General features: G+C 34.7%; 1 protein-coding gene and 1 long non-coding RNA gene across 7 annotated transcripts in view; one reads left to right on the top strand and one right to left on the bottom strand.

Moving 5' to 3' along the window:
• Positions 1-25,594, top strand: part of COL24A1 (collagen type XXIV alpha 1 chain) — a 387,541-nt gene that overhangs the window by 233,915 nt on the left and 128,032 nt on the right. For all 6 annotated transcript variants that reach the window (XM_072834343.1, XM_072834342.1, XM_072834338.1 and 3 more), the window contains 2 exons: positions 8,451-8,504; positions 19,665-19,718. In XM_072834343.1, coding sequence (XP_072690444.1) covers positions 8,451-8,504; positions 19,665-19,718 — 108 coding nt within the window. The remainder of the gene's footprint in view (positions 1-8,450; positions 8,505-19,664; positions 19,719-25,594) is intronic.
• Positions 1-25,594, bottom strand: part of LOC140637873 (uncharacterized) — a 56,185-nt gene that overhangs the window by 19,088 nt on the left and 11,503 nt on the right. The window lies entirely within an intron of this gene.

The raw sequence follows: 25,594 nt of genomic DNA, 5'->3' as shown, positions 1-25,594 counted from the left end.
GACATAAGTTATACTTACTAACACATCACAAGGTTGTTATTTTTGGAGAAAGAAACCATTTTTATAGCAATATTAAAGGTATAAAAATTTAAAATAATTCTGGATAATTGTCTCTGAATATAAGTGGGGATTAAGTATAAGAATACAGATAAGTATAAGGAATTTCTACAACTCAACAACAACAAAAAAGACAACTTGATTTAAAAATGAGCAAAAGGACTTGAATGGACATTTCTCCAAAGAAGATATACAAATGGCCAATAAGCACTTGAAAAGATGCTCAATATTACTAGATATTAGAGAAATGTGAGTATGAAACACAATGAGATAACCACTTCTCACCCCCTTAGAACAGCTATTATTAAAGAAAAACTGAAGCAAAACACACATACACACACAAAGTAACTAGTGTTGGCAAAGAAGTAGAAAAACTAGAACCGTTGTGCATTGCTGACGGAAATGTAAAATGGTAAGGTTGTTATTCCTAGGTATCTTATGTTTTGGTACAATAGTAAGGTGAGATTGCTATGGAAAACAGTGTGGTTTTCCTTAAACAGTTCAACATAGCATTAATATATAACCCATCAATTCCACTTTAGATATATACCTCAAAGAATTGAAAGCAGGAACTTAGAAACTTTAACACTTTTGCGGTGTTTATAGGCATAGTATTCACAATACCCAAAAGGTAGAAAACCCAAGTGTCCACTGATGGATGAATGGATATACAAAATATGATATAAACCTACAATGGAATACTATTGAACTTTAAAAGTAAAGAAAGTTTTTTTAAGTTTTTATTTAAATTCTGATTAATTAACATAACAGTAGAATATTAGTTTCAGGCATACAATTTAGTGATTCAGCACCTCCATACATTACCAGGTGCCCATCACAAATGTACTCCTTAATCCTCATCACCTAGGTAATCCATGCACCCCACATACATCTCCCTTCCGGTAACCATCAGTTTGTTCTCTATAGTTAACAGTCTGTCTCTTGGTTTACCTCTCTTCTTTTTTTTTTCCTATGCTTCTTTGTTTTGTTTACTAGATTCCACATGTGAGTGAAATCATATGGTATTTGTCTTTCTCTGACTGACTTCTTTCACTTAGCACAATACTCTCTAGCTCCATCCATGTCATTGCAAATGGCATGATTTCATTCTTTTTTATGGCTGAGTAATACTCCAGTGTGTGTGTGTGTGTGTGTGTGTGTGTGTGTGTATATCACATCTTTATCCATTCATCAGTCAATGGATACTTGGGCTGATTCCATATCTTGGCTATTATAGATAATGCTGCTATAAACATTGGGGTGCATGTATCCCTTTGAATCGGCATTTTTGTATTCTTTAGGTAAATACCTAGTAGTGTGATTGCTGGATCAATGAGTGATTGTATCTTTAACTTTGTGGAACCTCCATACTATTTTTCAGAGTAACTGTACCAGTTTGCCTTCCCACCACCAGTGTAAGAGTCTTCCCCTTTCTCTATATCTTCACCAACACCTATTGTTTCCTATGTTGTCAATTTTAGCCATACTGGCAGGAGTGAGATGATACCTCATTATAGTTTTGATTTGCTTTTCCCCCATAGTAGGTAATGTTGAGCATTTCTCTTCATGTGTCTATTAGCCATCTGTATGTCTTCTTTGGAAAAGGGTCTATTCATGCCTTCTGCCTATTTTTTAACTGGATTATTTGGTTTTTGGGTGTTGAGTTTTGTAAGTTCTTTATACATTTTGGATACTAACCTTTTATCAGATATGTCATTTGCAAATATCTTCTCCCATTCCAAAGGTTGCCATTTAATTTTGATTGTTTCCTTTGCTGTGTAGAAGCTTTTTATTTGGAAGAAGTCCCAACAGTTTACTTTTGCTTTTGTTTCCCTTGCCTTAGAAGACATATGTTTAGAAAGATGTAGCTACAGTCCACGTCAGATAAGTTACTGCCTATGTTCTCTTCTAAGATTTTTATGGTTTCAAGTCTCACATTTCAGTCTTTAATCCATTTTGTTGTTGTTGTTTAAAGATTTTATTTATTCATGAGAGACACAGAGAGAGAGGCAGAGACATAGGCAGAAGGAGAAGCAGGCTCCCCGCAGGAAGCCTGGTGTGGGACTCAATCCCAGGTCCCCAGGATTACAACCTGAGCCAAAGGCAGATGCTCAACCACTGAGCTACCCAGGCATCCCCTTTAATCCATTTTGAATTTATTTTTGTGTATGGTACAAGAAAGTGATCTGTTTCATTCTTTCTATTGCTATCTAGTTTTTCTCAATACCATTTGTTGTTAAAGAGACTATCATTTTCCCATTGGATATTCTTTCCTGCATCGTAGAAGATCAATTGACCATATAATTATGGGTTTGTTTCTGGGTTTTCTGTTCTGTTCTATTGATCTATATGTTTATTTTTGTGCCAGTACCATACTGTTTTGATCACTACAACTATGTAATATAAGTTGAGGGTCCAGAATTGTGATGCCTCCAGCTTTGCTTTTCCTTTTCAAGATTGCTTTGACTGTTTGGGGTCTTTGTGGTTCCATACAAATTTTAGGATTGTTTGTTCTAGCTCTGTAAAATGTGCTACTGGTGTTTTGATAGGGATTTCATTAAATCTGTAGATTGCTTTTGTGTAGTGTTGACATTTTAATAATATTTGTCCTTCTAATCCATGAGCATGGGATCTCTATCCATTTCTTTGTGTCATCTTCAATTTCTTTCATCAGTGTTTTATAGTTTTCAGAGTATAAGTCCTTCACCTCTTTGGTTAAGTTTATTCCTAGGTATTTTATGTTTTTGGTACAATTGTAAATGGGATTGATTCCTTAATTTCTCTTTCTGCTGCCTCATTATTGGTGTATAGAAATGCAACAGATTTCCATACATTGATTTTTGTGTTCTGTGACTTTACTGATTTGTCAGTTCTATCAGTTTTGGGTGAAATCTTTTACATTTTCTATATATGGTATTATGTCATCTGCAAATAGTGAAAATTTTACTTCTTTCTTCTCAGTTTGGATGCCTTTTATTTCTTTATGGTGTCTGACTGCTATGGTTAGGATTTCCAGTACTCTGTTGAATAGAAGTGACAAGAGTAGACATCCCTGTCTTGTTCCTGACCATAGAGGAAAAGCTCTCAATTTCTCCCCAGTGAGGATATTAGCTATGGATTTTTCATAAATGGCCTTTATTATGTTGAGATATGTTCCCTTTAAACCTACTTTGTTGAGAGTTTTTATCATGAGTGGATGTTGTACTGTCAGATGCTTTTCCTGCATCTATTGTCTTGATCATCTGGTTTTTTTCTTTTCTTTTATTAATGTGATGTATAACATTGATTGATTTGTGAATATTCAACCACCCTTTCAGCCCAGGAATAAATCCCAGCTGATGGTGGTGAAGGATTTTTTTTTAAATATACTGTTGGATTTGATCTGCTAGTATTATGTTGAGGATTTTTGCAAGCATGTTCATCAGAGATATTGGCCAATAGTTCTTGGTAGTCTTTTTCTGGTTTTATTATCAAGGAAATACTGGCCTCAGAGAATAATTTTGGAAGTTTTCATTCCTTATCTATTTTTTGGAGTAGTTTGAGAAGAATAAGTATTAACTCTTCTTTAAATGTTTGGTAGAATTCATCTGTGAAGCCATCTAGTCCTGGACTTTAGTTTTTTGGGGATTTTTTTTATTACTGATTCAATTTCTTTGCTGACTATTGGTCTGTTCAAGTTTTCTATTTCCTTTTGTTTCAACTTTGATAGTTTATATGTTTCTAGGGATTTATCCATTTTTTTAAGGTTGTCCAGTTCGTTGACATATAGTTTTCATAATATTCTCTTATAGTTATTTGTATTTCTGTGGTGTTGGTTATTATTTCTTCTTTCTCATTTGTGATACTATTTTTTGAAGGGCCCTTTCTCTTTTCTTCTTGATAAGTTTTGCTCAAGGTTTATCAGTTTTATTGTTTTTCTTTTTTCCAAAGAACTCACCCCTGGTTTTATTGATCTGTTCTATTGTCTTTTTCATTTCTATATCATTTATTTTTCTACTCTGATTTTCTTATTTCTTCCCTTCTGTTGACTTTAGGCTTTGTTTGTAGTTCTTTTTCTAGTTCCTTTAGATGTAAAGTTAGGTTATTTATTTGAGATGTTTCTTGCTTCTTAAGGTAGATCTATATTGCTATTTACTTCTCTTTTAGGACCCTTTTACTGCATTTCAAAGGATTTGGACCATTCTATTTTCATTTTTATTTGTTTCCACATACTTTTTCATTTCTTCTTTTATTTCCTAGTTGACCCATTTATTGTTTGGTAGCATGATTTTTAATGTCCATCTAGTTTGATCTTTCCAGACTTTTTTTTGTAGTTGACTTCTAGTCTCATAGTGTTATGGTGGGAAAAGGTGCATGGTATGACTTCAGTCTTCTTATACTTGTTGAGACCTACTTTGTGACCTACTGTATGATCTATTCTGGAAAATGTTCCATGTGCACTTGAAAAGAATATGTATTCTGCTGTTTTAGGATGGAATGATCTGAATATGTCTGCTAAATCCATCTAATCCAGGGGGATCCCTGGGTGGCACAGTGGTTTAGCGCCTGCCTTTGGCCCAGGGCGTGATCCTGGCATCCCGGGATAGAGTCCCACGTTGGGCTCCCTGCATGGAGTCTGCTTCTCCCATTGCCTGTGTCTCTGCCTCTCCCTCTCTCTCTCTCTCTCTCTCTCTCTGTGCCTTTCATGAATGAATGAATGAATGAATGAATGAATAAATAAATAAATAAATAAATAAATAAAATCTTAAAAATAAAATAAAATAAAATAAAATAAATCCATCTAGTCCAGTATGTCATTCAAAGCCATTGTTTCCTTGTTGATTTTCTGTTTAGATCATCTGTCCATTGATGTAAGTGGGGTGTTAAAATTATTATTATTGTATTATTATTGATTAGTTCCTTTTTTCTTTGTTATTAATTGTTTTAAATATTTGGGTGCTCCCATGTTAGGTGTATAAATATTTTTAAGTATTTGAATTCTCCCATTTTAGGTACATAAATATTTACAATTGCTATGTCTTCTTCTTGGACTGGCCCCCTTATGATTCTATAAAATCCTTCCTTGTCTCTCATTACAGTCTTTGTTTTATTTTTTTATTTTTTTAAAGATTTTATTTATTTATTCATGAGAGACAGAGAGAGAGAGAGAAGCAGAGACACAGGCAGAGGGAGAAGCAGGCTCCATGCAGGGAGCCTGATGTGGGACTCGATCCCAGGACTCCAGGATAATGCCCTGGCGCGGAAGGCAGGCGCTAAACCACTGAGCCAACCAGGGATTCCCCACAGTCTTTGTTTTAAAGTCAGTTTGTCCAATATAAGCATTATTACTCTGGCTTTCTTTTGACATCCATTTGCACGATCAATATTTCTTCATTTCCTCACTTTCAATCAGGTAACTTCAGGTCTAAAATGAATCTCTGTAGGCAGCATATAGATGGGTCTTGTTTTTTATCCATTCTGAAACTCTACACACATAAATGTTTAGTCCATTTATAGTCAAAGTAATTATTGATAAATATTTATTTATTGCCATTTCATTACTTGTCTTGGGGTTGTTTCTGGAGATGTCTCTGATCCTTTCTTGCCTTTCTCTCTAACATTGTTTGCAGATATATTGATAATGATATATTTGGATTTCTTTCTTTTTATTCTTTGCATGTGCCTTAGTGGTTTTTGATATATGATTACCATTAGGTTTGTAAATAACCCCTTTTGCACATAGCAGTCTATATTAAATTGATGGTAATTTAAGTTTGAACCCATTCTTTTCTACTCTTCTCTACACACTTTAGGTATATGTTATTATATTATATATCTTTTTTGTGAGTTCTTTGAATGATTTTTTTATTTTTGATAAAACTGATTTTGTGTTTCCTGCCTTTATACTGTCACTTTTGGTCTTTCCTTTCCACTCAAAGAGTCCCCTTAAATACTTCTTGCAGGGCTGGGTTAGTTGTCATGAATTCCTTCCATTTTGGTTTGTGTAGGATACTCTCTATCTATATCCTTCTATGCTGAATGCTAGCCTTGCTGGATAGAGTATTCTTGGTTTCAGATTTTTCCCATTCAGCCCTTTGAATATATCATGCCACTTTCTCTGGCTTGCCAAATTTCTGTTGATAAATCTCCTGCTAGCCTTATGAATTTTCCCTTGTAAATGAAAGACTTCTTTGTCTTGCTGCTTTTAAGATTTTTTTTATTAGTAAAATTTGCAAATTTAGTGACAATATGTCTTGGTCTGAGCCTGCTTTTGTTGATTTTGACAAGGTTCTCTGTGCCTCCTATATCTGGATGTCTGTTTCCTTCCCTGGATTAGGGACGTTTTCAGCTATTATTTCTCCAAATAAATTTTCTGCCCCATTTTCTCTCTCTCCTTCTTCTGGGACTCCTATAATACAAGTGTTATTACATTTGATAGAGTCACTGAGTTCCATAATGCTTGCTATATATATTTGTTTTGCATAATTCTTCCTTCTGTCTTTTGTTCAGCTTTATTGCTTTCCATTATTTTGTCTTCTAAGTCATTAGTTTCTTCCTTTGCTTCTTCCAAACTGATATTCATTGCATCAAGTATGTTTCTAATCTCACTTATTGCACTCTTCATCTCTGATTGATTCTTTTTTTTTTAAACTCTCTTATCTCTGTGATAAGGATCACACTGATGTTTTCTCTTCTTTTCTCAAGTTCAGTAAGTATCCTTATGGTCATTGCTTTAAATTCTCCATCAGGCATGTTACTTATATATGTTTTGCTTTGGTCTCTAGCCATGACTTTATTTTATTCTTTCATTTGGGATAAATTCCTCTGTATTCTCATTTTGTGTAAGTCTCTGCCTACTTCTCTGTGTTAGAAAAGCCAGTTGTATCTTCTGTTCCTGGAATTAATGGCCTTATGAAAAAGAAGTCATATAGTGCCCAGGGCCTGGCACTTCAGGGAGTTTCTCCTGGCACATGTGTGCTGCATGTGCTCTGCTATTGTGTACTGGCTGCTCTATCTGTTAGGCCATTTATTTGCAGAGGCTCCTCTGAGTGATGTGGGCAGTATTTGGCTCTTGGCCTGAATGTGGTGAGTTTTAACTAGGTATGCTCTGGTCTGTTTGTGAAATGAGACCTGTCACCACCTCCACCAGAACTGAGGTTCTGCAGAACTCTCTGATTGGGAGACCCGGTATGGGCAGGGATTTTTGCTGGTCTTCTTGGGGAGCCTGCTGTGCTGGGACCAAGGCAAGTGTGACTGAGAAAGGCAGTTCCATCAGAGTTCAGGATGGTAGGGCTTAGTGTAAACAAGTTAGGCAGCCAGTGTCAGTGCTGCTCACTCCTTCCCACAGATGACTGTTTATGCTGAAGGGCGCAGGAGGCAAATAATGCCAGCTAGCTCCTTTGTTCCCAGACAAGTGTCTCTTTGAACACTGCTTCTCAGGGATTTTCTCTAAGAAGAGTATAGTGGCCCCCACTTTGTGCCCCAAGCACTCTTTAGGTTGATGTTTCCATTCTATATGCTTCCAGGTTGTTTGCCCACCTTCTGTCCAAGAGCAGCACAGTGCCCTTTGGGCTCTATCCCAGCCCAGCCTGCTGGCCTTTAAAACTAGGCTTTAAGCTCCACTGGTTATAAGAACTCACGAAATTCAGCCCTTCTCATTTTTCAAGCCAATAGCTCTGGGGAAATATTCTTATGCATTCCCCTGTGTGCTTCTCTCTCTTGCCTTTTTCCACAACCAAAGTTTCCTTCCTTCCACAGCAGTCAAGATTCACTTCTCCCCTAAACCATGTCTCTGCCCTTCCTGCCTTCTTCAATATGGCTTCTACCGTCCCTTTAGTTATGGAGTTTTTTCTATCAGTCTTCAAGTCAATTTCTGGGGTGTTTGGATAATTTGATAATTACCTTGTTGTATTATTGGGCTGAGAGGAATCTGGCATCCTCCCATGCCACTGATATCTTACTCCTCACCAATACTGGTGAAACTTGAAGACATGCCATGTGAAAGGAACCAGACACAAAAGAACAAATGTAGTATAACTACTTACATAAGTCACCTAGCGTACTCAAATTAGAGGCAGAATGCAGAATGATGGTTGCCAGGGAAAACAGGGAGGGGGGAAAGGGTGCTATTTAACGGGTATAGAATTTCAGTCTGGGAAGATAAACAATTCTAAAAATAGATAGTGATGATAGTAGTGCCCAACAATGCAAAGGTACTTAATGCCACAAAACTGCACATTTAAACACTGTTAAGATGGTAAATTTTATGTTATGTATATTTTACAATAAAAAGAAAAGAGGGAATAGAGGTAGACAGAAAAATGGGTGGGAAGATTGTAAAGGAAGGCTGAGGTAAGGAAGTAAAACATCTTCAAGCATCACTTTTTCTTCACATTTTGCCTTTGTTTATTCAGGGTTTACAAGGACCCCCTGGGAGTACAGGAGAGAGGGGACTTGAAGGAGAACCAGTAAGTTTATCTTTGTACTTTTCTAATTTACTTTTCTGTTATTGCCCTCTTGTGCTATGGCTGGTACATTTTTGAAAGCAGCATTTATCATGGGCCTAATTATATAGAAAATATATATAGAAAATGTGGTTTTTAGTGCCTTTCTGGCCTCATATAGTCAGATTTGGTCCTGTTTTTCTGGAACTGGTAAAACTTCACATATTTCTATTTTCAACAAGGATGGCTCTGTTTTATTGACTTGCAGAAATTTTCTTTGTGAATGGCTTGCTGTTCTTAAAATGATTATATTATCCTGCCACACACACACAAAATCAGATTTTTGAGACCAATTCTGTAATAAAATACCATACAAAGAAGCCAAACTCTACATCCAATGGGCCTAAATGTACAAACATGACAGAAATACAGTACATCAATAATTCAAAAACTTACATCACGATTTCAAAAATGTAATTCAATTATAAAATCTCCATGGAAAATAATTGTGAAAAGGAAAGATTTTGTCACGGTTACTCTTTCACTTATTCTTTATTGCCTATGAAGTCATTTTTCTAGTTAATGGTATCAGATGTAATATGCTGTAACATGTTTGTAAGATTTATAATACAATATAGTCTTTCAAACTCTACTGGGTTGATTTTATCTATTAGTTGACCCAGAGGCTTACAGGTGGCCTTAGCATAATTCATTTAGCTAGTAGCAAGTGGAAAATTTAACAAAGAGCTATTCTTACTAAATTGTATTCATTTCCTCCTTTACATATTTAACCTATGATATAAGTTCTCTAAGCAATAAGTAAATATTTGAATGTATATATAATTCTTTCCAAATGAAGAATTTTGGATACAGTGTTGATTTTTTCAAACTAAACTCCTCTTGATTTTCTCCCTGTTTTGTATCTCTTGCCATCACAATCCTAATATTTATTTGACCAAAAATAATGTAATTTTTGATCAAATATCTTTAGCATTATTTATTTAAATATCTCTTTGAAAAAGTTTGTAGCTCTTTGAAATTAGAGACTGTTTCTCTCACCTTTGTAATCTTGTCTGGTATAATGCCTTGCATATTAGATCTACTTAGTGTATGTTTGTTAAACTCAGTAGACAAAGGGTCATTTGCCCAAAAGCATAATAGTTTAGTCAGTAATATTAGATGAAGGGAAATGCAATGAAAGCTAACTTAATCTTAATAAGGAACACATTAAAGTATGTCAAAAGAGCTATTGCAATTGCAGAGATAATATCTTAGGCTTTATATAAGAAAAGACTTGTTACTGTAGACATAAACAACTAAATAGTTTAAAAGCACCTAAAAATTGACATTCAGGTCACCGGGTCCATGGGGCTGGTAAATAAAATATAAATCAGTTTATAGTGGATATGACGGCTTTGTTATATATGTTTGAGCTGCCTGGTTAAATCATAGAAAAGAAGTAAATTGGCAAAATGAAGGACACAGAAGAGATGTTGAAACATATTATATTTTGAGAATCATAAAATAGAGAGGGCTACATCTTTTCTATAGTCAGCACCTATTAGAGTTGTCTCTTATTAAGTACCTGTAAGTAAGTATTGAAGTTTCATTCTAATGATAGAAATATCCCAATTAAATTATCACAGAGATAAGTGGATATTTACAAACTGAGATAAATGCTGTGAATTATAGGAATTCAATTTTTTAAAAAATATGTAACAGAGAAACAAGAAAGGCTTCCAGAGGAGAAACATTTGATCTAGGATCTCAAGGATGAATAGCAGTTACATAGGCAAAGATGAGAGAGGTTATTTTAGAGAGAAGTCATGAGTTGAGAGGAATCTCTACATACTTATTTGAAGATCTAACAGAAAGCTAACATGGAAAAAATTAAAAAGAAAGGGACGCCTGGGTAGCTCACCAGTTGAGTGTCTGCCTTTGCCTCTGGAATTCCAGGATCAAGTCCCGCATCAGGCTCCTGCATGGAAGCCTGCTTCTCCTCCCTCTGCCTATGTCTCTGCCTCTCTCTGTGTCTCTCATGAATAAATAAATAAAATCTTAAAAAAAAAAAAAAAGAAAGCTAGCATGGCAATGGCATAGTCAAGAAGTTTAAGATGAGGATGGACAAGGAAGCATGGGACAAAGCTTAGAGCTTTGTGACCCCTACTCCCAAGGTTTGTATTTTTATCATAAGAACAAAGGGATATCATTTTTTTTTGTCAAAGGGATATCATTGAACAGATAAAGACTAGTTTATGATCATATTATTGTTTTGTAAAGATCATTCAAACAAATTAGAAAGGACTGAAAATGGACAAGAAATCCTTTTGTTGCAATAATCCAAAAAGAGATAGTAGAACCCTTTTGATAGGCAGAGAAAAGACGTGGATAGCTATAAAAGATTCAACAGGAGATAAGAAATCAACAACCCCAAAGATACAAATGCAATGAAACGCCGGGACACCTGCACCCCGATGTTTATAGCAGCAATGGCCACGATAGCCAAACTGTGGAAGGAGCCTCGGTGTCCAATGAAAGATGAATGGATAAAGAAGATGTGGTTTATGTATACAATGGAATATTACTCAGCTATTAGAAATGACAAATACCCACCATTTGCTTCAACGTGGATGGAACTGGAGGGTATTATGCTGAGTGAAGTAAGTCAGTCGGAGAAGGACAAACATTATATGTTCTCATTCATTTGGGGAATATAAATAATAGTGAAAGGGAATATAAGGGAAGGGAGAAGAAATGTGTGGGAAATATCAGAAAGGGAGACAGAACGTAAAGACTGCTAACTCTGGGAAACGAACTAGGGGTGGTAGAAGGGGAGGAGGGCGGGGGGTGGGAGTGAATGGGTGACAGGCACTGGGGGTTATTCTGTATGTTAGTAAATTGAACACCAATAAAAAATAAATTAAAAAAAAAAAGAAATCAACAAGAGATAGACTGTCCATATATAAAGTGATTCCTAAGTTTCTGGCTGACCCAAATAAATATTTTTTATACCTTTACACATTGAAAAACTACCTTTAAAAAGGAAGGTGAGAGGAATGCTATAGTTTCTAAAAAATCAATTCTTGATTCTTTTGCTTTAGAATATGTACTCCAACTTAAAAACTGTTATTTTTTAGGTATACTTCCTTATTTGAGTACCAGAAGTCACTTCCACTTACGTTAAAAGATAATAGAATTTGCAGATTAATTTTTTTTTAATTTTTATTTATTTATGACAGTCACACAGAGAGAGAGAGAGAGGCAGAGACACAGGCAGAGGGAGAAGCAGGCTCCATGCACCGGGAGCCCAACGTGGGACCCGATCCCGGGTCTCCAGGATCGCGCCCCTGGCCAAAGGCAGGCGCCAAACCGCTGCACCACCCAGGGATCCCCTCGCAGATTAATTTAAAGTATATGATAAAACCTGATGTTAACTTACTTATGAAGATATAAAAAATGGCAACCGTTCTAGAAACAAAAGATCAAAGATTAGTATCTTGGTTGAATTTTGACAGTACTAAAATAAGACAAAAATAGCACCGACAGAAAAAGCTAAAGATGAATTTCAGCTACATACCAGAAAAATGAAGTAAAATTCAACTACATATAAAAAGAATTAAGTGAATGAAATGAAAGACAAATGAAATGAAAGAAGAATTACAAAAATAGCAAAAATCACTTAATATTAAGAAGGCTATAATATAGCATATTACAGGTATACTAGGAAAATGCTAAAAAACAAGTACTCCATAACATTCAGCAACTATTTTTGATTTGTTAAAAATTATAGTAAAATGGTTTCTGGTCTGAACTGTAAGGATCTTGGAAGCTGTCATCCCTCTTCTTACAACAAGGAAAAAGCTGAGCAAAATGAAAATCAACAACGTTTTAAACCATTGAGGTCAAAGGACCAACTGTTGCCTGAAAATTGGAGAGACAGACAGGAGGATACAGAGAACCACAGCTTACCAGAAGCAGAAGTCCATAACTGGATGGTAGGAGCACTTTAAACTATAATTATATTTGTCAATTTAAAGTTGACAAATTGCTTAAGACACAATTTAGGCCATCAAAATTGTTAAAAACTAAGAGGGGACCCCTTATGTTCCTGAATTTTACCACCAAGAGACTGCTAGGTTCTTACTACAAAGTTCAGAGACATACCTGTTTCTTCATGTAACAGTGGGATGGGAAAAGAAACCATTTTTGAAATACACTCCGAGTTCTCTGTTCTCCTTAACAAAGCTTGCCCACAAGGGAAATCATTTTATCAGAGCCAGACTGATTTGGGTTTTGCTGAAGCCTACTGAACTTGGGAGGAGAGCAATTCCCAACCCTAGCTGCTTCTAGTCTTCAACATGGGGGAAAGGAAATACTTCAACTCAAGGCTCACTAAAAGACTGAGATGTAATTATAAAACTATAGAGTGCTTCTCCTCCCTTATAATTTACCATCACGTTAATAGGGGTCGTATATAATAGTGAAGGACTACAGCTAAAACAACTGCAAACCCGAACCCTATTTAAGGCATCTCTGGGAAAGCCTAAAGACAACAGACAAGACAAAAACAATGACACTAGGAGGAAATTTAGCCTCTGACACCATAATGCCGCAACAGTAAACACAGCCTAATTCTCAGCAAGATAACTTAAAACCTTACACTAAAGGCCTATTTACCTCAGGTCTTTTCACCTTAAGCATCATGTTTTTCAACAAAAAAATTACAGGGCATGATAAAAGGGGAAAAACAGTCTGAAGGCACAAAACAAGAATCAGGAACAGACTCAGATATAGCAGAGATTTTGAAATTTTCAGACTAGGAATTTAAAAGTAAGATAGAAGGCACCTGAGTGGCTTAGTTGTCTAAGTGGCTGCCTTTGGCTCAGGTCATGATCCCCAGGGTCCTGGGACTGAGTCCCACATTAGGCTCCCTACTCAGCGGGGAGTCTCCGTCTTCCTCTGCTCCCTGACCACCCCCCCGACCCCCGTCATGTGCTTGAGTTCTCTCTTTCTCTCTCTCAAATAAATAAACTTTTTTAAAAAAGTGAATTAGAAATAGACTCTCTCAGACAAGCAAAAACTGACAGAATTTGTCACTAGTAGACTAGCCTTATAAGAAATGTTAAATGAAATTCTTTAGAGGTAAGAAAAGTAATACAGATGAGAATCTAGGATAGAAGAAAGGAAGAACTTTAGAAGGAATATATAAAAGGAAAACCAAATCTTTTCTTTCCTAATAATTCTTAATTATTAGAATAGGTAATTTACACAAAATAATAATCACAACAGTGTATTTAGTCTCATACCTTATGGTTGAGTGTAGTGGTATAGTGTTATTTGAAAATAGACTTGGATCAATTGTGAATATACGTTGCAAACTCTAAAGAAACCACTAAAAAATCTAAAACAAGTATAATTGCTATGATAAAACAAGAGAGAAAATGGAATCAACTAAAATTCACTGTTAAAATACAGTGGGCTAAAAGAGTGGAAGACAAAAAAAAGAAAAGAAAGAAAGAACAAAAGTAACAAGTAGAAAATAGAAACAAAAAATAGTAGATATGAACCCAACTATGCGGAAAACCCCAAACAATTGACAAAAGCAAAAACAAAAACAAAAACCAAACCTCTCCTGGAACTAATAAGCAATTATAACAAGGTTGCAGGATATCAAGATACAAGATTAACATACAAAAGTCACTTGCTTTCCGTATACCAGCAACAAGCAATTGGAATTTGAAATTTAAAACACAACACCATTTACACTAGCATCAAAAATAAAAAAAGGAGTAGGTATAAATCTAACAAAATATATACAGAATATATGAGGAAAACTACAAAACTGATTAAAGAAATAAAAGATCTAAATAAACAGGTATTTCATGTTCATAAATAGGAAGACTAAATATTGATAGGATGTCACAACTTAATCTATAGATTTAATGCAATTCCAGTCAGAATACTAGCAAGTTACTCTGTAGATATTGATAAATTCTAAAATTCATATGGAAAGGCAAAAAAAAAAAAAAAAAAAAAAAACAGAAAAGCCAAAATAATAGTAAAGAACAAAGTCAGAGGACTGGCACTACCTAACTTAAAAGTTAACTTAATATAATGCTACAGTATTTAAGACAGTATAGTAAGAATAGACAAATAGATAATTTGAACAGAATGGTGAGCCCAGAAATAGAAGTCCAAAAATATAATGAAGTGATATTTGACAAAGTTGCAAAGGCAACTCAGTGGATAGTCTTTTCAACAAATAGTGGTGGAACAACTAGGTATCCATATAAAAACAAAAGTAAAAACAAAAAACAAGGATTTAGACAAAAAAATAACTAAAAATGAATTATAGATCTAAATTTACAATGTACAACTGAAAAACTTCTTTAACATGAGAAAATCTCACAGACATTGGATTTGGCAATGACTTTTTATGTATAACATCAAAAGCATGATTCATGAATGGAAAAATTGGTAAGTTGGATTTCACTCAATTTAAAACTTCTGCTCTGTGAGAGACATGTTAAGAGAATGAAAGACCATGTGACAATCGGGAGAAAACATTTGCAAAGCGTGTATCTGATAAGGGACTTGTAGAAAAAGCTTTTAACAGTTAACAGTAAGAAAACAGTCCATTAAAAAAGTGGACAAAGATCTGAATAGACAATACACCAAAGACATACAGATGGCAAAGAAGCATAAGAAAATATGCTTATCAAAAAAAAAAGAAAAGAAAATATGCTTATCATCATATGTCATTAGAGAATTGCAAATTAAAACAATAACATACCATTGCACACCTGTATGAATGGCTAAAATCTAAAACACTGACAATACCAAATGTTAGCAAAGTTGTGGAATAACAGGAATTCTCATTCACTGTTGGTGGTAATACAGAATGGTATGGTAACTTTGGAACACAATTTGGGAGTTTTTTACAAAGCTAAACATATTCTTACCATTATGATTCAGCAATCATGCTCCTTGATATTTACCAAAATGAGTGGAAACTTAATGCTTACACAAGAACCCACGCATGAATGCTTATAGCAGCTTTATTCATAGTTGCCCAAAGTAGAAGCAACTGATATGTCCTCAAAAGGTAAATGGATAAACAAACTGGTGCATCCATACAATGAAATATTACATATCAATAAAAAAAGAGCAGTTAAGCCTTTGACAAAAAGACAGAGGAACCTTTAAGTGCATCCTGATAAGTGAAAAAAGCCAGTCAGTAATGTCTAAATACCAAATAGTTCCAACTATGTAACATTTTGGAAAAGGCAAAACTCTAGAGACAGTAAAAAACAGTGGTTGCCAGGTGTTGGGGGAAGAGGATCTGGAATGAATAGGTGGAAATGGGAAAATATGGGAGCAGTGAAACTATTTTATATAATACTGTAATGATGGATACATGATACTATGCATTTCTCAAAACTGTACAACACAGAGTGAACCCTAATGTAAAACTATGGGCTTTAAACAGTAATAGTGTACAATGACGGTTAATCACTTATAATAATTGTACCACCCTAATGTCAGATGTTAAAAATAGAGAAAATTGGGCAGGGATGGTATATGAGAACTCTGTACATTCTGTTCAATTATTCTGTAAACCTAAAACTTCTCTAAGAAATAGTCTACTAATTGAAACAAAATATTCTAGTAATGTCAAATATGGTTCTGTAATAGGGCAAAGTAGCTTATCTTATATCTACACCCAACCTACAAGGAAACACCAAAAGAATAGAAGCATAAGAACCATAATATGAGATGCCACTGTCACATTATCTAACACTCAGAAAGTTTTAGCTAACATAGTAAATGACACAACCACATCTTCTTTAAGGGAATAGAAGGGAAGAGAGAAGAAATGGGTAGGAAATATCAGAAAAAGAGATAGAACATGAAGACTCCTAACATTGGGAAAGGAACTAGGGGTGGTGGAAGGGGAGGAGGGCAGGGGTTGGGGGTGAATGGGTGACAGGCACTGAGGGGGGCACTTGACGGGATGAGCACTGGGTGTTATTCTGTATGTTGGCAAATTGAACACCAATAAAATAAATTTATTATTAAAAAAAAAAAAAAAAAAAGAATGATCATATAAGGAAAGAAAAGCATTTAAAGAAAATTTAAATAAATCCTCCAAAATTTATAAAAATTCCAGGGATCCCTGGGTGGCGCAGCGGTTTGGCGCCTGCCTTTGGCCCAGGGCACAATCCTGGAGACCCGGGATAGAATCCCACGTTGGGCTCCCGGTGCATGGAGCCTGCTTCTCCCTCTGCCTGTGTCTCTACCTCTCTCTCTCTCTCTCTCTCTCTCTCTCTGTGTGACTATCATAAATAAATAAAAATTTAAAAATAAAAATAAAAATAAATAAAAACTCCAAAGATTTAATTCTGTATTTTTCAATTTCTGAGATAGGGTAATATAATGGCAAAACATAAAATAGACATTTTTAAAAATCAGTTTTTCTGTATACAATAATAAAATATAATAGAAAAAATATCCCACTCTAAATAGAAACAAAACATAATAATTAAGAATAAACTTAATGAACATTTGATGGGACACATATGAAGAAAACATCAAAAATTCATTGAGACCTAGAAACAGATTTAAGTAGAAAGTCAAATTATTGTCTAACTAGAAGACTAAGTATTTTTAAAATTAATGTATTTATTGGAGTTAACATAATCCCATTCAAAAATCCCAGTACCCATATTAATCAGATGTGAGATTTAATTATTGTAAGAATAACTTATGAGCAAGTAAAATAGCTTAATATTTTTAACCTACTGTAAAAGGAGGATTAGGGCTAGTAGATTTTAAAAGAAATAATATAGAATTATTACATGGAAACAGATGTTTTAACTTAAGTGTGATGGAAAAAAGTTTTTAACATTAAACTATATACAAAAAAAAAATAAACTATATACAAATTTTAAATTTCTCCCATCCCAATTTTTTGCATGCACAAAGTTTTAAGGAAATACAGCAAATGTTAAGTGGTTATTTTGGGTCATTTTTACTCTTATGTGTTTCTAGATAATCTACAGTGATCATATTTAGGGGGCAAAAGGTTATCTTTAACAGTGTATTTTAAAAATTAAATGACAAACTACATACGAGGCAGATGTTAATGGTAAAATAGGATGTTAAGTTTATGTCCACAACACATAAAAAACTCACATAAAATTTTTAAATGACTCCCAAAATACATTGGCAAAGCAACATGATCAAGCAACACATAGAATATCACAGCTGATAAACCATAACAAAACCAATATTCAACCTTGCTAATAGTCAAATATATTTGAAATTGTCCATCAAATCACAGAAGAATTTAAAAAATAATATTCTTTGTTGGCGTGGATTCAAGGAAATAGATTTTACTCTTATATATTGCTTGTGGAATGTTATTGCCACCTTTCAGGACATTTACTCAACTTTGTGACCAAATAATGGTACATTTTAGACTCTGTTGTAAGGGAGAAAATGCAAAATATAGACAGACTTCTGCACAGACGTGTTTCTCTCAGTGTGTTTATAATAGTGTAGAAACACATTCTGAGAATTCATAAATGTTTAAATATCATACATAATGTTTAATAAGCCATAACTGAAAAGCACCAGTGGCCTCTGAATACCTTTAGTAGCTATACTATTGAGTAGAAAAGACATCTGTGACACTTGCTTACCAACCTTGCAATCCTACCATTCAAATGTTTATCTTAGCTATTTGACAATCTCACCTAATGTTACAGACCTTCACATTCACTGATAGTTGAACATGCATATTACAAATCCAATAAAGTAAAATTGTACTGCAAAGGAGATATAGAAACAATATAAAGGTCTGGAAATGAAGAAAATAACTAAATTATGGTACTGCAGAATATGAAATGAATGGAATATTATGTAGCTGTTGGATAACTTGTTATGAAGTATTTATAATAGTAAAGTATCTATAGACCTAAAATTTTTTATTAAGTATGCTCCCACAATAGAACTAGAAGGAAATATACAAGAATATTTACAGTGTTGCCCCTGAATGGTAGAATTATGGATGTTATACTAAATGGGGTTTTTTCGTACTTTTCATACTTTTCAAATAATTAAAATGAACATTACTGACTAACCATTCAGAAAACAGTTTAAGATAACCATCCGTAGCACATTTTTTCTTTCCATTATTACATTTTTAAATTCACAAAACTATTATGGAGTATAATCTCATAGGTAATTTTAACTATCTTGTTATTTTCTGAATCTAAGAAAACAGCTTCTTTGTGCTAACTTTCCAGAAAGATCAAAAACTACAAGTAGCCTCTTTAGATGCCTGGAGAAACAGCATTATATTGTAGTTGCTAAATAAGTACTAATCAATCGATCAATAATAAATAAATAAGTACTAATCCATCTAAAATAATTCTAGCCAGTTAAATGGCTTCCACACTCACCCAGAAGATCATTTTGGTTTAGCAATTTAATGTTTATGCAATAAACTAAATATTCAATGTTTGTTTACTTAAAATTATACTATTCAGTATGACAGTGACCAAGATCCCAATACAGGTCCCAACCTGCATTTTGTTGCAACTTAGTGATTATCTCATATGTGTAAATATTGTTATATCTGTTCACATGAAACAGAGAAACTGTTGAACTGGACGTACTACCATAATAAAGTATGACATCAAGCAAATACTAACATAGTTTTACTTCTTTGAAGATCGTATATTTGCTTCTTTAAAAATGCTATTTCGCTTGTCACATATTTGCCAGGAATATTCAGTAGAAATATAATCGACATATCCACTAAATAAGATAACTTTTGATAGTCATTAGCATGATATTTCATCCTTATTTGGTGCTTAATAAATGTTTATTGAATGAATTAGTGAATTGGAGAACAAAAGCAAGAAAGGTACTGTCCTTTCTTTTTCTTTTGAATCCAAAGGCTTATACTATTCACACACACACACACACACACACACACACACACACAAACAGATGCATTAACTATAAAGTTATAATTTTGTTTATACAAAAAGTTGATAAATGTATTATGTGTTCTATTACATATGATATATTATAAATTCTGTATTTAGATGTGTAAGTTATTCAAAATACAGAGTAAACTTTGATTCTCAGATCTTAAATTTTATTTTAATGTAGGGACCACGAGGATTGCAAGGTGATGCTGGACCTCCTGGAGAAATGGGTGCTGAGGTAATGTTTTTTGTGGCTCTTTTTTGTTATTTCATCATCCCAGTACTTTTTGTGAGACTCCTCAAGGTAAAGTTGATACATTAGGTATACCTTTAAAGAATAATTCTGTAGTGTTGTGTTTCATATTCAGAAAATAAAGCCTAAAATTCCATTAATAGTAGGGATGATGGTAGGGATGACTGTTTTATGAATCTAATAAAGTTCTCTTTTTAAAAAGTTTTACTTAAATTCTAGTTAGTTGATATATAGTATTAGTTTCAAGTGTACAATTTAATGATTCAACATACATTGAATACAGTGTATGTTGCATACAACACCCAGTACTCATCACAAATGCACTCCTGTATCTCCATCATCTATTTAACCCATTACCTAACCCACCTTCCTTCTGATAACCATCAGTTTGTTCTCTAAAGTTAAGACTCCATTTCTTGGTTTTCTTCTTTTTTCCTCCTGTGAACCTCTGATTTCCCATGTATGTGTGAAATCATATTGTATTTGTCTTTCTTTGACTTATTTCACTTAGTGTAATACGCTGTAGCTCCCTCCACCTTGTTGCAAATTGCAAGATTTCATCCGTTTTGATGCATGAGTAATATTCCCACATATATATGTGTGTGTGTGTGTGTGTGTGTGTATACACATACATACATACATACCACATCTTCTTTATCTAATTATCAGTCAGTGGACATTTGGGCTCTTTCCATGATTTGGCTATTGTTGAAAACGCTACTATAAACATTGGAGTATATTTATCCCTTTGAGTTAGTATTTTTGTATTCTTTGTGTATATACCTAGCAGTGCAATTGCTGGATGGTAGGGCAGTTCTATTTTTAACTTTTTGAGGAATCAGTATGGAGTCATTTCGAGAGTGACTGTACCAGTTTGCATTCCCACCAACAGTATAAGAGGGTTCCTCTTTCTCTACATCCTCACCAACATCTGTTGTTTCTTGTGTTATTAATTTTTGCCATTCTGACTGATGTATAGTGATATGTCATTGTACTTTTGATTTGCATTTCCTTGATGATAAATGATGTTGAGCATCTTTTTCATGTATCTGTGGGCCATCTGTATGTCTTCCTTGGAAAAGTGTCTATTCATGTCTTCTGCCCATTTTTTAACTGGATTATTTGTTTTTGGGGTATTGAGTTTGATAAATTCTTCATACATTTTAGATACTAACCCTTTATCAGATATGTAATTTACAAATATCTTCTCCCACAAATGCATGAAATGGTTAAGTAACTTACTCATATTTAGGTTCCCTTTTAGCTTTGTTGATTGTCTCCTTTGCTGTACAGAAGCTTTTTATTTTGATGAAGTTCCAATAGTTTATTTTTGCTTTTGTTTCCCTCGTCTCAGGAGACATATTTGCATAGTTGCTATAGCTGATGTCAAGGAGTTTATTGCCTGTACACATAAAGTTCTCTTAACAGCCCATTTAATAAAAGAACATAAAGTGAATAACACTTACCCTTCACTCAGAGTTAACTTGACAGGCCTTCACTCTAAGATGTTATATCTCCTTTATAGAAGAATATTAAGAAGTGATCCTTGGAGTGTCTGGGTGGCTCAGTTGGTTAATATCTGACTCTTGATTTTGGTTCAGGTCATGATCTCAGGGTCCTGGGATCAAGTCCCACAGTTGACCTTTGTGAAACTCTCTCTTTTGATTCTGCTCTTTACCTTCTGATTAGTCCTTTCTCAGCGTACCAATCATAATATCACAATGACTTTAATTACCAATATTATTCTCATAGCTCTCATCTTGATGGCTCTAAGTCATGCCTGTCTCATCAGCTGAAGTTACTGAGTCCCTGTTGTCTTTTATGCATACATCTAAATAACCCATAAACATCTTAAATTCAATGTATCTAAACCAAACCCATCACTTTCCCACTGTTCTTCCTCCTTTTATTCCCTTCTCACTGAAAGATACTCCTTATGCCCAACAACCAAAAACTGAGTCATCCTAGACACTTCCTACTATATTTTCTCTTACTTTCTTCCTATACTTTTATTCCTCCAGTCAGCCATCATTTCCCTCCGAATAAGCCCCTACAATGTCTCAGTTTTGACCTTTTCTTTTCATCCCAATTGCCAGTGCTCTAGTCTTCTGCTCTCGTTGCATGTCTCCAGCAACTCCCATCATTCCTTAGCTAATTGTTGCCAGTTTCTCTTTGTCATATCATTCTTCTCCTTGGAATTTTTCAGTTGCTCTCATCTTTAATAAAATGCCAACTTTTTAACCTGATAAATAATGATCTACATTGTTTGACTTGTGTAGACCTGTTCAGCCACACACCAATAAAACTCTTTTCCTTCTCTATGTGCTCCATGTTAGTTGACTTCTTTTTAATTCCATGATTATCTACTAGTAATACAAGGATGGCTGATATATGGTCCCTGACTCCTTTAGGAGTCTATTTATAACCTATTCCAGAAGATAATCATATAAAATATTATTACATTGCAATGTATTAGACCCAGTAATGGATGTATTCACAGGTCAACATAGGAACATAGCAATGGACACCATTAACCCCCATCTGGATATAGGGAAATAGAAGACTGTGGGGAATGTGGGGTGGTGGGAAAATGAGTTTTAAGGAATAAGTAGGAGTTAGCCATATGAAAAGAGTAAATAATGATAAGAAATTTCCAGAAAAAAGGATTAGTGTGAGCAAGAATACAAACATGATGCAATATGGATTCTTTGATGTTTAAAATCAAAGCAAAGTGTGATAATAGATGAAAATATCAAAAAATTGTTAGATCATAAAAAGCATGTACTCTGTTAACAAGCTTAATTTTTTATCTTCTATATTAAGTCATTCTAAGCTATGATAAGCAGGGCAGTGATAAAGTCAGATTTATATTTTTGGAAGATAAGATAATTCTAGCAGCTGCATAGAGGATATATTTGAGAGGACAGGAGTGAAGCCATGAATACCTACTAAAGGACCGTAACATTCAACCAGGCAAGAAATGATGGACATCTGAACTAAAGTCGTAGGGATAGAAAGGGAAAGAAATGGATGGATTTGAGAAATGTTTGTTATAAAAATTCTGCAGAACCTTAATATTTGTAGAATATGGAAAGTAAAGGGGAAAGAAAGTCAAAAATTATTACCAGATTTCTAGGCTGTGCAACAGGACGAATGGCAATACCTTTCCTGAGACCAGAGAGGAATATTAAAGAGATGGGGATCATCCTCTGTTAATCTGGCCAAGGTAAATGATTAAGAAGTAGTTGATCTGGGATGCCTGGGTGGCTCTGCCTTCCACCCAGGGCATGATCCTAGAGTCCCAGGATCGAATCCCACATTGGGCCCCCTGCATGGAACCTGCTTCTCTCTCTGCCTCTGTCTCTGCCTCTCTCTCTGTGTCTCCATGAATAAATAAATAAAATCTTTAAAAAAAATTTTTTTTAAGTAGTAGAGCTTGGCTTTGAATCCACATCTGACTCAAAAGCTGATGCTGATAACCTATACTATGCCACATCCTTTGAGCCTAAAGAAAGCTGAGAAAGTCATATGTAATAACTAGAAGGTTTTTTTTTTTTAACAGAGTAGGAGACAAAAATTCTGTTGGAATAAGGAGTAGGGGTTGGGTAGGTCTATTGAGGAAAATTTGCTGGTTTAGAATAGTGGTTGAGGACAATAGGAGAAGAAAATGACTATAGGCAAGTGAAAGAGCAGATAAACCTTACTAAAATCAAGCTTTTAGTAGCATATCATGAATTGGCATCATACTGATGGTAATGATAAGAGCCCACAATTATGAAGCACTTTCTATGTGCCTAAGAGTATTTATGTGCTTTACTGTATTAATGGATTCTCATTACACTCTGTGAGATAGATGTAGTTATTATTTTCATTCTACAGATGGGGAAACAAATGCATGAAATGGTTAAGTAACTTACTCAAGAGCAATAGCTAGTAGTAGTTGTACAGCCAACATTTCAGTTCAGGCAGTCTTTCTCCATAACCCATCCTTTTAACCACTATGCCTCTCAACATATAATGATGACACTCGCACAAGTGTGCAATTTTTTCCAGCAGTATTCAACTGGAAATAGAAATGGAGAAGAGGATTTAAAGGGCTAATCCAAGAGTGGCATAAGAAAAGAAAGACCAGAGTTCAGAAGATCAACTACTAGAGTTAGTTTAAGAAAGGAATAAAAAGAGCCAGGAGGAGCTGACAGTTTGGGAGAAATTAAGAACCAGAGGAGATCTGTGACATTGAAAGCAATTTTAATATGGAAGTTCTAAGAGTTGGAATTCTCTCTCAAGATAGAATATTAATCTTAGAGTAAGATATTAAATTCTGTCATTTCTAAGGCAGAGCATAGTTTTTCCTCCTAAGTGCTATACTATGCTGCCTCCTATAATAGTAAGGAAGTCACAAAAGTAACCCACAGAAAAATTTAAATTATGTAACTATTAAAAAATTGTGAAATGATGGTAAAATAGAGGGAGTATAAGGAAACTAAACTTTTAGCAAGATGATACATCAGGAAGTAGCGGTATAATTTTTGAGTTGTAGTAGTAACCACTAAGAAAGCTAAAAACAAAAATTGTTTTATAAAGTAGTTGCCTCTGAGGAATGGGATTAGGGTTTTTCATCATAACTCCATCTGTACTTTGTGCATGTATAGCTTTTATTTTAGAAAAAAAGCAAAGTGAGTATGGATTGCAGAAGCTGAGTCAAAATGGAAAACTAAACTTCAAAAAAAAAAAGGAAAACTGAACTTCCTCTTCTCTGAAATACTGACATAAAAGATACTTTAAGCTCTAATAGTTAAAAGGAAGAATATCACCCATGGATCAGAACTTCTGAGGAACCCCTGAAAGATACAAAGGAAATAGGAAGCTTTTGGTCAAGATAATGTTGTGAATTATCACTTTAAAATACCCATCTACTCCCAAAACATGGGAACTACAGAATACATGTGTACGTTTTTATTTTTTTTTAAGATTTTATTTATTTATTCATGAGAGACACAGAGAGAGAGAGAGAGGCAGAGACACAGGCAGAGGGAGAAGCAGGTTCCATGCAGGGAGCTGGATGTGGGACTCGATCTCGGGTCTCCGGGATCAGGCCGTGGGCTGAAGGCGGCGCTAAACCGCTGAGCCACCTGGGCTGCCCCATGTGTATGTTTTTACAGTTATACATATACACACATACATACACTCACACACACAATGAAAGTGAAAGAGAAGAGAAAAGGAAGGGGGAATGAGGAAGGTAAGAGGGGAGGGATACCTTTTGTGTGCTCAAAAACAAGATAAATATCTCTCAAACAAACAGAAAAACACAACACAACAGCAATTGTAGGAGCTCCAGGCCTAGAGACAGCCAGAGGTCAAAAGAAGTTGTATGTTTTCAAGATGAAAGGAACCAAATTCTTCCCAACTGGACCCCTTACCATGAAAGGAAAGTGGAAAACATGTCATATGCATCTTCTATAATGTGAATAAATTCATAACATCTTTGTGTGATATTTATTATAAAATGAATAAAGAAAACTGAAATTTTTAAAGGAAGTGTGCACCAGAGGGCTCAACAGAAATGATTGGGAAAAGTGAAAAGTGAAAAAACACAGAGAATAGTAAGAGTATGAAGGCAGAAAATTAGAAGAGAAAATGGGAGGTGGTTTGTTTTTGACCAAGGATTAAAGGATAACAGGAAAGATTAGAAGAAATTGGTCTTAAAAGTCCTGACTTCAGATAATGTTGTTTTGGCATTTGAACTGTTAAAAAGTCCCAGAATTATCTGGTCTTATGCCATGAAGTTTATAGTGACAGCAGAAGTTTTTCTGAACATATGCCTTACCCTTGAGCTAAGAATTACTACCATCTTCTTA

Source organism: Canis lupus, chromosome 8 (assembly GCF_048164855.1).
Source record: "Canis lupus baileyi chromosome 8, mCanLup2.hap1, whole genome shotgun sequence".
NCBI classification, from domain to species: Eukaryota; Metazoa; Chordata; class Mammalia; order Carnivora; family Canidae; genus Canis; species Canis lupus.
The sequence above is the reverse complement of the archived record's forward strand: the minus strand, read 5'-3'. Positions and strand labels throughout refer to the sequence as shown.